The following is a 14054-nucleotide window of genomic DNA, read 5'->3' on the forward strand; positions in this document are numbered from 1 at the left end:
AGAGTCTACAAAGGGTGGAAGCTGAATATACCATCGGTTCTCTTTACTGTTTCCTGAATTTAACTCTTCCTCCTTCTCTCAGCATAAAGTAAAGCTGGAACGGGAGGACACGCAAAGTATCATACAACTGTGGCTTCATGCAGAGTACAAAAGCCTAATACTGGACCTTTGCGATGTCCTCACTTCCTTTGTATTATTTTTCTTGAGGACCTGTGGCCTCTAGCCCACATTGCACTTAAGCGTGTGGGAAGGCTGTAGGCTTTCCTCACCCTTCCTTAATCTGATTCTGTCTCCCTTTATTTTTCTAGATCCAGGTTAAGTTTTTCTTATGCCACACCAGACTAGAGAAAAGGATTACAGTAACTTCATCTGGTCCAAGCTGTTCTCTCTTTCTCTCTTTTTTAGCAGTCACCTTTTCTGGATTGTTCATCTTAATGCAAAACATGAAACTATTCAAATGAGTTGCAACAGTGGAAAGAAGTTTCAGGATGCAAACTAAGTGCGGTTGTAAACAGCAAATATATATATATTAGATATTGGTCAGTAAAGCAGAGTTTAAAATATTAATCCTTTAAGGCATTGCATGATATTTCTCTATTTAATCCAAACACCCTCCTGCTTGGATTTGTGGGTCTTGTCCTGCCCTATCATGCTTGCTTTCTCCCTGATGTAGCTGTTCTCTTCTCTCCTTCTTTTTCTTTCCCTCCCTCCCTCCCTCCCTCCCTCCCTTCCTTCCTTCCCTCCTTCCTTCCTTCCTTCCTTCCTTCCTTCCTTCCTTCCTTCCTTCCTTCCTTCCTTCCTTTCTTTTTTTAAGTAAGTTCCACTGCTAACATGGGGCTTGAACTGATGACCCCGAGATCTAGGGTCATACACACTACCAACTGAGCCAGCCAGGCACCCCACTTCTATCCTTCTTTTGACCCTAAAGAGAGAAAATTCTTGAATGTACCTCAGGTCCATCCCTTTTAGTCTTTGCTATCTCTTCAGCCTCCTTTCTCACTGAATTGGAATAGCCACTCTACTTTTGCCTTTGTACTTAAATGCATGTTTTCGTCTGTTTTTCCATCTTCCCCACATTGGGAAGACTTGGATTTTCTCCTTGGTCATGGGCTGCTCTGGTCTGTCACCTCTCCAGTCTTGCTTCTAGCTCTTCTACTCACTCTGGTCTTCTCTAATAAATCCCCTGTCGCTGTCCATAGTTGTTTCTGTCATGCTCTTGCCACCCCGAGAGTCTTGAGTCTGGCCACATTCCTGCCCAACAACATAGCCCTTTGCCATGCATTTTCACCTTTCTCAGCATCAACTTGTCCAAAGGTGACTCTGTGCTCTGCTGTTGCTGTATTTAAAATGTGTGCGCACACACACACACCACATTTTTTTTTTTTTAAAGATTTTATTTATTTATTCCACAGAGATAGAGACAGCCAGCGAGAGAGGGAACACAAGCAGGGGGAGTGGGAGAGAAAGAAGCAGGCTCATAGCGGAGGAGCCTGATGTGGGGCTCGATCCCATAACGCCAGGATCACGCCCTGAGCCGAAGGCAGACGCTTAACCGCTGTGCCACCCAGGTGCCCCCTCACACCACATTTTTCTTAACCATTTTTCTATTGATGGACTCTTAAGTTGACCCATATCTTGGCTATTGTAAATAATGCTGCAATAAACATAGAGATGCATATTTTTTTTTGATTTGGTGTTTTCATTTTCTTTGGATAAATAACCAGTAGTGGAATTATTGGATCATATGGTATTTCTGTTTTTAATTTTGAGGAACTTCCATGCTGTTTTTCATAGCGTACTAATTTACATTCCCACCAGCAATGCATGAGAGTTCCCTTTTCTCCACATGCTTGCCAACAGTTGTTATTTCTTGCCTTTTTTATTTTAGCCATTCTGACATTTAGTATAAGGTGATATCTCATTGTGGTTTTAGTTTGTATTTCGCTGATGATTAGTGATGTTGAGCATCTTTTCTCGTGTTTGTTGGCCATGTGTTTGTTTTTGGAATAATGTCTACTCCTGTCCCCTTCCCATTTTTTTAAATGAGATTGGGGTGGGGGTTTTTTGGTGTTAAGATGAAAAAATTCTTTATATATTTTGGATACTAACTCCTTATTGAATATAATTTGCAGATATCTTCTCCCATTCAGTAGGTTGCCTAATAAAATGTAATTTTTTTTTTCCCAAATGGTCAAATCTCTGGATCAAATCTCTTTTTTAGTGCCACTGCTTTCAAACTGGGGTGCATAAAGGCACACAAAACTACAGGACAACATACCACTTGCTCCTAGAGTGTCATTTTTATTTGAATGAGAGATATTTTATTTTTGTATTACAAATAAAGGTGTATTATGCAGGTGAATTTAGAGTTCACATGAATTTTAAGATAAAATGGGGATTTTGGAAAAACAGTTTGCTTGTACCTGAGTACTAAGTATGTATTTACCCTTTTCTGTTAGTAAGCTTACTTCATGTTATGGGAGAAGAAACAAGCTCAAGGTCACACAGGGTCAGGAGAAGAAAATGCTTCACTACCCACGTTCTTTTCCTTTTACCAGTGCTTCTCAAACTTTGCATTTCCTATAGAACCTCCTCTATAATCTGCCCGCCTTTTAATTCCGTGCCTATCCGGAAAAACCTCAATTTTGAAAGATGTCACCTACCAAACTGCATCTGTTAAAGAAACTATTTTACGTATTTGGGGTAATCAAAAACAAAAACTGCAAGTTGGACTTTCTGATCAACATGACCTAATCAGTAGCCACACTGAATTGTTCTAATTTGGCAAACAAAGGCTATTTGGGGGCAAATGGAGACATTGTATAAAGCCTTAGAAAAGAATGAAGGCAGTTTATGGGCAGGCTTTAATACCTTCGTAGATCCTTCAAGGTCTGAGGAACCCTGGGAGCAGTGAAGACCCAGGTTCTCAACCCACTGCTCTTTAATCTGCTGCCTTGCAACTTGAAATTAATCATTTTTGGGGGTGACTAAAAAGAGAATGCCTGTATTTTAGAGTGAGCATGTTGGATTGATGCCTTTATTACTTTTGCTGTTTGCACCTAGATTGAATATGAAAGGAAAAAGAAAGAAGATGGAAAACGAGCTCGAGCTGATAAACAACATGTTTTAGACATGCTATTTTCGGCATTTGAGAAACATCAATATTATAATCTTAAGGACTTGGTGGACATCACAAAACAGCCTGTGGTATGTATTTGCTCATTTAGATGATGTTACCGAAGAGAAGGGTATCATATATGAAGTAGTTCACACACACCTATGCTAATGTCAGGGTTTATTTTCAACACTCAGAAAAGATGTCTTACTATTGATCATTGACATTAAGCCTGAAGTCTTTGTTTATATCATTTCTAGTCTTTATTCCCCTAGCTCCCTCCAAAAAACATTCAACTTCTTTTGTTTATTTGAAAATGTGCCCCCTAAAAGAACCATATTCTTTTAGGAGTCATACTGATCTGTCATGATGAGGGTGTTTATCCCTGTCTGGTGGGCTATTCTCTAATGGATTTTTTTTTTTAAATCAGAATTTACCTAGCACTAGCATTAGGTCCTGTTTAACTTGAGCTGGACTGCCCCACAGTGCTTGTTGAGATTGTGGTTGGGTTGGCCTTTTCTCCATTTTTAAGGAAAAGTTTAATAAATCAGTGTTTTAGAAAATTTATGTTTGTTCTATAGATAATTTTTGTCCCTGCTCCAGACTTTTGTGCCTATTTGCTAACGATTTGTTATTTCTAATCCGTTTAAAATACTGGTAACAAATAAGGAATCCACATCCCTTTTCTCCAATGCATTTCCTTCCATTTAACTTTCTTAACATTAGTAAAGCAGCGAACTGAATTATGACAGTATTTATTTACAGGGTTTTAAAAAATTAAATGGGATTTCTTTTATTTTCTGTCCTTTTATCTAGTTTTCATTATCATTTTTCCACCTTGCTAGTATATTCAGGAATATTGTCAGTTCTAACTCCTCCATTTATTTCCTTAAGAATATGTAACATGATAGCCAGTTTTAAAAAACATTTTAACATAACCAAGTAACAGTGTATTAAAGAGTTTGCTGTATGTTTTTTTCTGATTTATTCAAAGCTTTAGGAAATGATTTATGAGACCTCAGTATTGATTGTACAGTTTCCCACTTCTGCAGGAATTTCTTTACTGTTATACTTTTTAATTAAGAAATTAAATTCCAAAAGATCTAAATACTTTTTTTTAGTAGAGAAGAGCCAAGTGCTCATGCTGCAGTATTATCAGCTCCTCTTAATGACTTACTCTCTTCAGTATCAAAGCCTTAAAAACAGCATTTCAAACTATAACCAAAAAAAAGAGAAAGAAATAGAATAATTCATTAGGTAAGCCCGTGTTTTTTCTGCTTTTAATGAAGTTTATCCTTGTGAATGTAAACTTCATATATATTATGTATATGAGAAATACATATATGAGAAAAGGCCCTCTGGAAACTGAATGCAAACAATATATTCTTACGGAATAAAATACACACAAAAATTAGATACGGGAAAATAAGTATTTGTAGAAAGGACATTCAGATGATATTAGAGAAAGCAATTTCTTTGCTTTCCAGTTCCTTAACTTGGAACAACATTGTTTTTAAAGTTTACTCATTTTACATCAAAGGAAAGGGATAACTAGTATTTCTCTCAGCTTTGGTTTTTCAGATAATTTTTATGTAGAGGTACTCAGTGAATCTCCCAAAATAGAACTTCTTAACTCATGGTCAGTAGATGCATTTTATGAGATCCAGTAATCTCCTGAATATGTGCAAAAATATGTGGGTTTTTCTGGGGAGCAGATCCATAGTTAATATCAGATTCTCATAGAGGGCCTGGGAACCTCAAGGAGCTTGTGAACCACTAATCCACAAACTAAATTATTTTATAATAGTCTTATTATTTAGAGACTAAATTGTCTCAGCAAACATAAGGTTCTTGAAGACAGGGTTGTGTATTAGTCATATCCTTAAATATTTATACACTCTACAACATAAACATAGTAGAAATTCAGTAAATATTAGAGGAATTGATTTGAAAAAAAGGAAACGGCCCCATCTTCAGTATCCAAGGACTACCATGTTTTACTCCGATGGATTCAACAACAGGCCTCATGTCATTTATGGCAGGAGAGGGGGACAGTCTCAAGGAAGTGTGGAATGACAGGGTTACGGTTATCTCCCCCTAGAGGAGGGGGCAAGAAGTGGTCCGCATGGGTTCAGTTCTGCCATTTACCTACCCCATTGGGATCTGAGAAAGTTCCTTCCATTCCTAAAATTGAGGGAATTGGACTGGACGATTGTTGTGCTCCTTTCCAACCCTAAATCTGTGATTCTCTCCCTCCCCTATTTTATCTCCTCTCCACCTCCCTCTTGTATTTGAATTGAATTGACAGACCTCACCTAGAAAGTAGCCCAAGGCCAGCTCTCCTCCATGTAGGTAACTATCCCCTTTAAAACATTCACAGTACATAAGTGAGTCTGCACTCATGGTCATTAGTACACCCTTACTAATCTGATTTTAATCTGAGCAATCCCAGGAGAATGAAGGAGAGTAGAGCATGAAGATCAGTGATCCAGGAAAAGGGCTTTCCTGGAAAGATGGAAAGAGCAGTGGTTTTGGAGTAATGGGATCTCCGTTCAAGTCCCAGCCCTGCCATTTAGACGAATAGTTCTGGACAGAGTATTTAAATACATTTAATGTTTAATACAAACAAATTTTTGAGCCCCCTTGTAAAAGAAAAAAAAGATCTTGTTTGTATTAAACACTTCTTTAGTATATGCATTTAATGACTTTCTCTCATTTTCTGGTGGTCCCCAGTGCCCCCTTTGATAATAGATTTCTAACCATGAAGTCTATCACTTTAACACATTCTCTTTGTCATTAACATGACTACTATACTCTTAAGTTACCATCTGCTTTCTGACCTTTAGAATGTCATTTTTTAAAAAAGATTTTATTTATTAGAGCAAGAGTGAGAGCATGAGCAGGAGAAGGAGGGAGACGGAGAAGCAGACTCCTCACTGGCAAGGAGCCCAGTGAGGGTCTGGATCCCAGGATCCTGGGATCATGACCCAAGCCGAAGGCAGACGCTTAACCGACTGAGGCACCCAGGCGCCCCTAGAGTGTCATTTTTGGCACATTCTGAATGAACCTGTGGTATTATTCTTGTTTTTGCAATTCTTTCCTCTCTGTATTCTTTCTAAAAGCCTTCACTGCTGTAAGCAAAATTACTGATCAGAGAAACTGTCCTTATGGGCAGACTTTTTCTCTCATTGGTCAGTATGTGACTTGCATTAACAATCAAGGAGTTAAAGTTACTCATTAAGGGCAAATAAGCCAATTTTAAAAGGCCAAGCTCTGATAACTAATGTGAAGTCAGAAACATGGTACCCATTAAAAGGGGTGTTTTTATATGGTTTAAAATTGGGCTTTTAAGCCCTCCTTAATGTGAAATACTAGAAGAAGCCCATTACTTTTCCCCTGCAGTCTTTGATCTTTCACCTTGAATTTGTTATGTGTAGTCTTTATATTTTATTATATCTTTAAAATAGAAGCTTACACAGCATTTCCTTCAAAATTTAAATCCTTTGAAACTTTATCTAATTGCTCCCTTTGAAACACCAAACTGCCAAGACCACTTTGAGCCCTGACACCCTGTTCTCTAGCATAGCAGCCATTTCCAGTGTTCCTTGAACCACATCTTTCTGCTAAAAGTATCATTGAAAATTAGCCCCGATTATAAGTGAACCCCTAATCTCCTTGTGCTGTATCCACCCAATTTCCTGGCACGATCCAGGGAAGTTTATATTTAATTATTGATGATCCCTTCTAAATCAACAGTCCCCAGTCATGTGAGTCCCGGAGACCATTGCTTAATTCAAATATGTCATCAAGCAACTTGCATGTTTTTTATTAAAGTAAGTTCAAATTAACAGGAAAAACTGGGCAAAGACTCAGATGGCTTTGACTTTGAAGCAATTAGTGCCCATACTTCAAGTTCCTCAGCACTAAATAATGCTCAATAGGTAGTTTTATTTGCACATAGTGGTCTTTCAGTAAACAAAGCCATTGCAGCAATAAGGCAGTATTAACCTAATGCTGAGGATTTGTTTCTGGATACACTTAAATAAAGGCATGAGTAGAAGTAATTTAAGCAAAATTTGACTTCAATAAGGTACAAGAAGATAGGCTTTTTTGAAGGATAAAATGGCTAGACAATTTGACCTACTGAATGTTTCTTCTGTCAAAAAACAAAATTTTATTGATAAGTTTATGATGTTATAGGGGTGTCTGGCTGGCTCATTTGGTGGAGCATGTGACTCTTGATCTTGGGGTCGTGAGTTTAAGCCCTATGTTGGGCATAGAACTTACTTAAAAAATACGCAAAGTTTGTGCTATTACAGATCTGTGAATTCGTTGAGACTCTTTCAGTTGCAGAGAATAGAAATTTAATTCAAACTAGCTTAAACAAAAATAAAGTTTATTGTGGGGCGCCTGGATGGTGTCCGACTCTTGACTTTGGTCAGGTCATGATCTCAGGGTTATAAGATTGAGCCCCATATCGGGCTCTGTGCTGAATGTGGAGCCCACTTGAGATTCTCATATTCTCTCTCTCTCCCCCCTCCCCCTCTCTCTCCCTCCCTCCCTCCCTCCTTCCCTCTCTCCCTCCCTCCCCACTCTGTCTCTTTTTTTTTTAAAGATTTTTTTTTTTAATGTGACAGAGAGACAGCCAGCAAGAGAGGGAACACAGCAGGGGAGTGGGAGAGGAAGAAGCAGGCTTCCAGCAGAGGAGCCCGATGTGGGACTCGATAACGACTGAGCTACCCAGGCGCCCCCCCCCCCCCACTCTGTCTCTTAAAAAAAAAAAAAAATAGAATTTATTGGCTGGCTCATGTAGCAGGAAGTTCAGGAATGCATCTAGCTTTAGCCATGACTAGATCCAGCTACTAATATTATTTAGTTAGACCTGTCTCTTCCCATCTTTCCGCATCTCTCCTCATTGTTTTGTGTGTGTGTGTGTGTGTGTGTGTGTGTGTGTGTGTGTGTGTTGTCTTTACTCTTAGGCTGGATCTTGCCATGTGGTAGCCAAAATGACCTCCTCAGACACCTCACAGCTAGCAACCCCTAAGCATAAAGTGAATATTTGTCCTGATAAAATCCCTAGGGAAGATTTTTAATTGAGCTGGTAGGGGTTGGTATGCCCATTCCTGAACCAAGAAGTTGGGGTTAGGGGTACTCTGCCAGGCAGGGCCTACTGCCTTTCCCACCTTTGTGCCATGTCGCCTGGTATGGAGTTAGCATCTAGTCAGTATTAGTCATTTTATTGTTATCTCAAATTTTGTATGTTCAGAACAGAACTCTGATTTCTCTTCCCTTCCAAAGACTTCCCAGACTTCCCCATTTCAGTAAGTGACACCATCATTCCCTAAATTGTTACAGCCAGACAACTGTGTTCCTGTTTCCTCTTCATGACATATATATTATAAATTATGATACGTATATATCATATAAATTATATACACATATCTGTGTGTGTGCATGAGTATATCTGACTCAGGATACTTGTAAACCCAGAGAAGGAGTTGCCCAGTAACTTGACCCCACTTGTGCTGACTTCAGTCTAGGAATATCTCTTACCGCATTGCCTCTTCTGTATTCACACATGTGCATGTGTATATAGGCAAGCAAGGAAAATATTTTTCTGACAGTAGGAACCACTTTTTAATAGGAAAAAACAAAAAACTGTCTCTCTCAGCAGGCTTTCTCCTTAAGAATTATCATTGGGGCCCCTGGGTGGCACAGTCCATTAAGCATCTGACTCTTGATTTCTGCTCAAGTTATGATCTCAGGGTCTTGAGATCGAGCCCCAGGTTGGGCTCTGCGCTCAATGCAGAATCTGCTTGAGATTTTCCCTCTCCCTCTCCATCTGCCCCTCCCCCTGCTCATGCTTGCTCACTCGCTGTCTCTCTCTCAAATAAATAAATAAATAAATAAATAAATAAATAAATAAAATCTTTAAATTAAAAAAAAAAATCATCATCATTGATCTAAGCCAGGTACATAGAGAATGGGATCTAAGCTTTATCTTAGCTCATTCAGTTCCTAATCCAAAGTAAAAATAGGCATTTTTAATGTTTGAAACTTATTCCTTAATTTACTACTTAATAAGTCGGGTTTTTAATATAATGTTTTGTTCTGACATACATTTTCCTTCTTTTTTTACTTTTTTTTTCTGAAATCTTTATTATTTCCTTTCTGTTAACATATCCCTTTTAGTTCATTTTTCCTATAAATGGAAGTTTTTATTTTTGTATCATCTTATTTTTGTATCATTTTCGAATGATGCTAGTAAAAAAAAACCCCACCAATTTCTCACAGAGCATATTAATGACAGCCTTTTGTGAGACTTCTGTTTTAAAAAATAATTATTTGCTAATTAATGATGTAGAACCTGATTTATTGTTAAGCTTTAGAATATGAAATGTCATACTAAAATAAATTAACTATTTGAATTGTATTGAATGTAAATGGATGAAATTTAAACACATGAAAATTTAATACGTACTTGTAGAAGATTTTAATAATAGATCTATTGAGTTTATTATAATAACATTTCCTCCTTTAACTTACATGTTATGTTTCACCTTTTTTTTCGCCCTTTTTTTACCATATTTCTGAATGTGGTAAAATTTGATGTGAATTTACTAACATAACCAATTGGGTCCAGATTTTACAGAAATACTATGTAGATGAAAGCAATATTTAACATAAGCACCCAGTAGAGAAAGTTGGGCATTTATTTATATACAAAGTTTACATAGAATTTATTCTTTAAGATTTTATTTTTTTATTTGAGAGAGAGAGAGAGAGAGAGAACACAAGCAGGGGAGGGGCAGAGAGGGAGAGAGAGAAACAGACTCCCTGCTAAGCGCGGAGCCTTAAGTGGCCCAGTCCCAGGACCCTGTGATCATGACCTGAGTTGGAAATCAGATACTTAACTGACTGAGACACCCAGGAACCCCAGAATTTTTAATTAAGCAGTCAGCCACAAAATTATATTTAATCTGAAAAATGTCATTAGTTATAAAATCTTCTTCCCTACCCTTCTAGCATCATCTGAAGAAAGGTTAAAGTAAGTTTTAAGCTTATTAACCACCTTCTGATTTCTTTATTCAGTCCTTGAACAAGTTAGAAGGACTTGTTTTTAGGCTTGCCACCCTTATGGAAATTATCTCAGGAAAGAGATAAATTTCTTTGCATTGGTCTCAGCACTAGAGAAAGCATGACTCTGTGGATTAAGATAAGTGTTCACAGCTTCCCAGTTTCTCTATCTCACAGGAGAATTGAGATACCAGAGGATATGCCTGTTGGCAGAAAACCTTGTGTCAGTTCTGTACTGCAGCTTTATAGAGACATTCCTTCTAGAATGTCCCAAGATAAAGATATTCTAATTCCATCATATTTTCCAGTGCATATGGACTGATACACACAGCTAGCCACTGTTTATTGGAAATATTAACCATCATAACTTGGTAATAAAAAATGACGTTTTTTTTTTAATGTCATATTCTATACAGACTTTATTATGGAATTTAGTTTGCTTTCCAGTTTTCCAAAAACCTTTTTTTTTAAATTATTAACATGTAATATATTATTTGTTTCAGGGGTACAGGTCTATGATCCATCAGTCTTACACAATACACAGCGCACACCACAACACATATCCTCCCCAGTGTCCATCACCCAGCCACCCCATCCCCTCACCCCTTTCTGCTCCAGCAACCCTCTGTTTCCTGAGATTAAGTGTCTCTTATGGTTTGTCTGCCTCTCTGTTTTTGTCTTGTTTCATTTTTTCCTCTCTTCCCCTCTATTCCTCTGCCTTGTTTCTCAAATTCCACATATCAGCGAGATCATAGGATAATTGTCTTTCTCTGATTGACTTAAAATGGTATTATCTTAATTTGTTGTAATGAGCTAGATAGGTCTCCTCCCCCACCACCACCAATTTAAAAATCTTTATTTTCAGGGGCGCCTGGGTGGCTCAGTTCAGTTAAGCTCAAATAAATAAAATCTTTTTTTAAATTATAGTTCACAGGATTTTAGTATATTCACGGAGATGTATGACCATCACCACAATCAATTTTAGAACATTTTCTTCACCTCAAAAAGAACCCCATACTTGTTAGCTGTCACTCCCCTTTCTCCCATCCCTACCCTAGGTGAATACTAATTTATTTTCTATCCGTGGAGATTTGCCTACTCTGGACATTTCATATACATGGAATCATATAATATGTGTCTCTTATAACTGACTTCTTTAATCTAGGCATAACATTTTCAGATGTCATCCACATTTTGGCGTGTATCAATATTTCGTTGTTTTTTATTGCCAACTAGTATACTATTATAGAGAGAGATACAACATTTTGTTTATCCGTTCACTCATGGATAGACATTTGAGTTGTTTCTGCTTTTTGGCTATTATCAAGAAAGCTGCGGTAAACATTCATGTACAAGTTTTTTATGTGAACATAGGTTTTTGGTTGTTTTTTGTTTTTTTCTCTTGGGAGTGGAATTGCTGAGTCACTTTATAACTCTTTTTAACCTGAGGAACTAACTGCCAGGTTGTCAACAATCCTTTTTTAATCCTTAGCCATCAAAAACTTTTTTATCTACTATTGCCCTAAGGTAAAACTTCACTCTCTATTCCAGATATTTTAAGGATAGATAATACTTCAGCATTGGGAGTGCTAGCTAATTTACAGAAGACTCTCTATTGGTAAAATATATACCTATAGTCTCTTTGCTTGTCATTTAATTTCTAGCAATATTTTCAAATAGACTAATAATAACTATGCCAATTAATATCTTCTTATTTTTTTGTACGTTTGGAACTATACTTCACAACAAAGACACTAATAGATAGTTGCCATGGTTCTAAATGCACGAATTCATATTTAAATTTCCTTTTTTTTTTTGCCTTTTCTATTTTATTTTTTATTTAAATGCAATTTAACATATAGTGTATTATTAGTTTCAGAGATAGAATTCAGTGATTCGTCAGTTGCATACAACACCCAGTGCTCATTACTTCAAGGGCCTTCCTTAATGCCCATCACCCAGTTACCCCATCCACCCTCCACCTCCCCTCCAGCAACCCTGTTTGTTCCCTGTAATTAAGAGTCTCTTATGATTTGCCTCCCTCTCTGTTTTCATCTTATTTCATTTTCCTTCCCTTCCCCTATGTTCATCTGTTTTGTTTCTTAAATTCCACATATTTAAATTTCAAAAGGAATTTTAGTTTTTGCTACTTTGTTACATTTTGGATATTTCTGGTTGTATTTTCCTAATTATAACAGTTTCAACATTAGCTATATATGTATACACTTTTCCCAGTTGAAAGCCATCATATCTCAGCCTTGGAATATCTTGCAGTATTCCAAGGTTAACTTATGTTTAGCATACAAATAAACAAATACAGGGTTTTTTGGGTGTTTTTTTTTTTTGAGATTTTATGTGCTTATTTGAGAGAGAGTGAGGGAGAGAGAGATCATGAGCAGGGGGAAGGGGTAGAGGGAGCCCAGACTGTCTGCTGAGCAGGTGCCCCATGTGGGACTCATTCCCAGGGTCCTGGGATCATGACCTGAGCTGAAGGCAGATGCTTAACCAAATGAGCCACCCGGCACCCTAAAAAAAAAAAAAAATACAGTTTAGGAAACATCTTTAAACAAATAGTTAAATTGAAAGTTTTGGCCCAAAGGAGGTAAACTTTGTTCATCTGATATGTGCGAACATGTGAATCATTTGCCAGTGCTATGCTTTTCCAGAATTTGGATTAAGCCATAAGATAGGGCTTGTGCCTTGACCACTTCATTACCCATCATCTCTACTTCTCAGAGTTTTACAGAGGGAGGAATGCGGCCTGTGTGAGCTGAGAGGAAGATGGGGGGCGGTGAGGTCTAGTAGGAAAGTGGAGGTGAAACCAGAAGGAAAAGAGGATAAAAATACCGACATGGCCCATGTCCCAGAGAATCCTCAGTGTTCCCTTCCCTATCCTGTTTGCAGTTTTCTCTATCTAGAGGAGTGAAAACATATGTTGCCTTTGTTAATAGCTTATGCCTAATGTGTAGTTTGTTTTTTTAATGAAAGAATTTTGTGCCTTGGAGCCACTAACATCTTTATCAGTAAGTCCTCTGTTTTAATCACACAACTCATTTGAAATGATACTTTGAAATTATACAGAACTGATCATGCCCCTCTTGCATTGTTGGATCATTTTATAAAAAGCATATAATGACTGCCCTTTAGTGACTGGCATTAACCTGTGCTGTCTTTGGTATAGATTGCATATTGTCTCTTCAGTCCAACCTTTCTGCGGAGATTTTGTGACGAGACATCTAATAGGGTCATATTATTTGTTCGCCTAAAGCATTAATAGTTGGTGATCAGCTGTTTGTCAGAGATACATGTTTTTGACCAATTTCTAGGAATTTAGATACAATTAGTTTATTATTATATATACGTTACACTTCACTGAAATTCCTGGTTTGGGAATTGGTTGGCAGAGCAGTAGAGGAAAAGATGATATGAGAAATGGTGGGGGTGGAGGGAGGGAGGGATGGGAGGAGAAAGAGAAAGACTGCAGTAGTCGGCTCCTGTGCCTTGTTACTCTACATAGGTTTGTCGTGATTGGGGGTGGGGGGATAGGAATATGATCTGTTGATTTCTGGCTTTTGGGCCACCACAGTGTTATCTTTTTTTTTTTTTTTTTAAAGATTTTATTTATTTATTTGACAGAGAGAGACAGCCAGCGAGAGAGGGAACACAAACAGGGGGAGCGGGAGAGGACGAGGCAGGCTCCTAGCAGAGAAGCCTGATGTGGGGCTCCATTCCAGAACGCTGGGATCACGCCCTGAGCCTAAGGCAGACGCTTAACGACTAAGCCACCCAGGCGCCCCTCACCACAGTGTTGTCTTGACCCACAAATATGCAAATCACATCCTAATCACTTGACCTCTTTGGT

General features: G+C 37.9%; 1 protein-coding gene across 2 annotated transcripts in view; it reads left to right on the forward strand.

Annotated features, from left to right (window-relative positions):
- The window catches only part of GTF2F2 (general transcription factor IIF subunit 2), a 133783-nt gene that overhangs the window by 114866 nt on the left and 4863 nt on the right, over positions 1 to 14054 (forward strand). For both annotated transcript variants that reach the window (XM_087865131.1, XM_045796778.2), the window contains one exon: positions 3064 to 3207. In XM_087865131.1, the coding sequence (XP_087721257.1) occupies positions 3064 to 3207 (144 nt within the window). The remainder of the gene's footprint in view (positions 1 to 3063; positions 3208 to 14054) is intronic.

This window comes from Ursus americanus, chromosome 10 (assembly GCF_024610735.1).
Source record: "Ursus americanus isolate L20-20 chromosome 10, mUrsAme1.1.p, whole genome shotgun sequence".
Lineage (NCBI taxonomy): Eukaryota > Metazoa > Chordata > Mammalia > Carnivora > Ursidae > Ursus > Ursus americanus.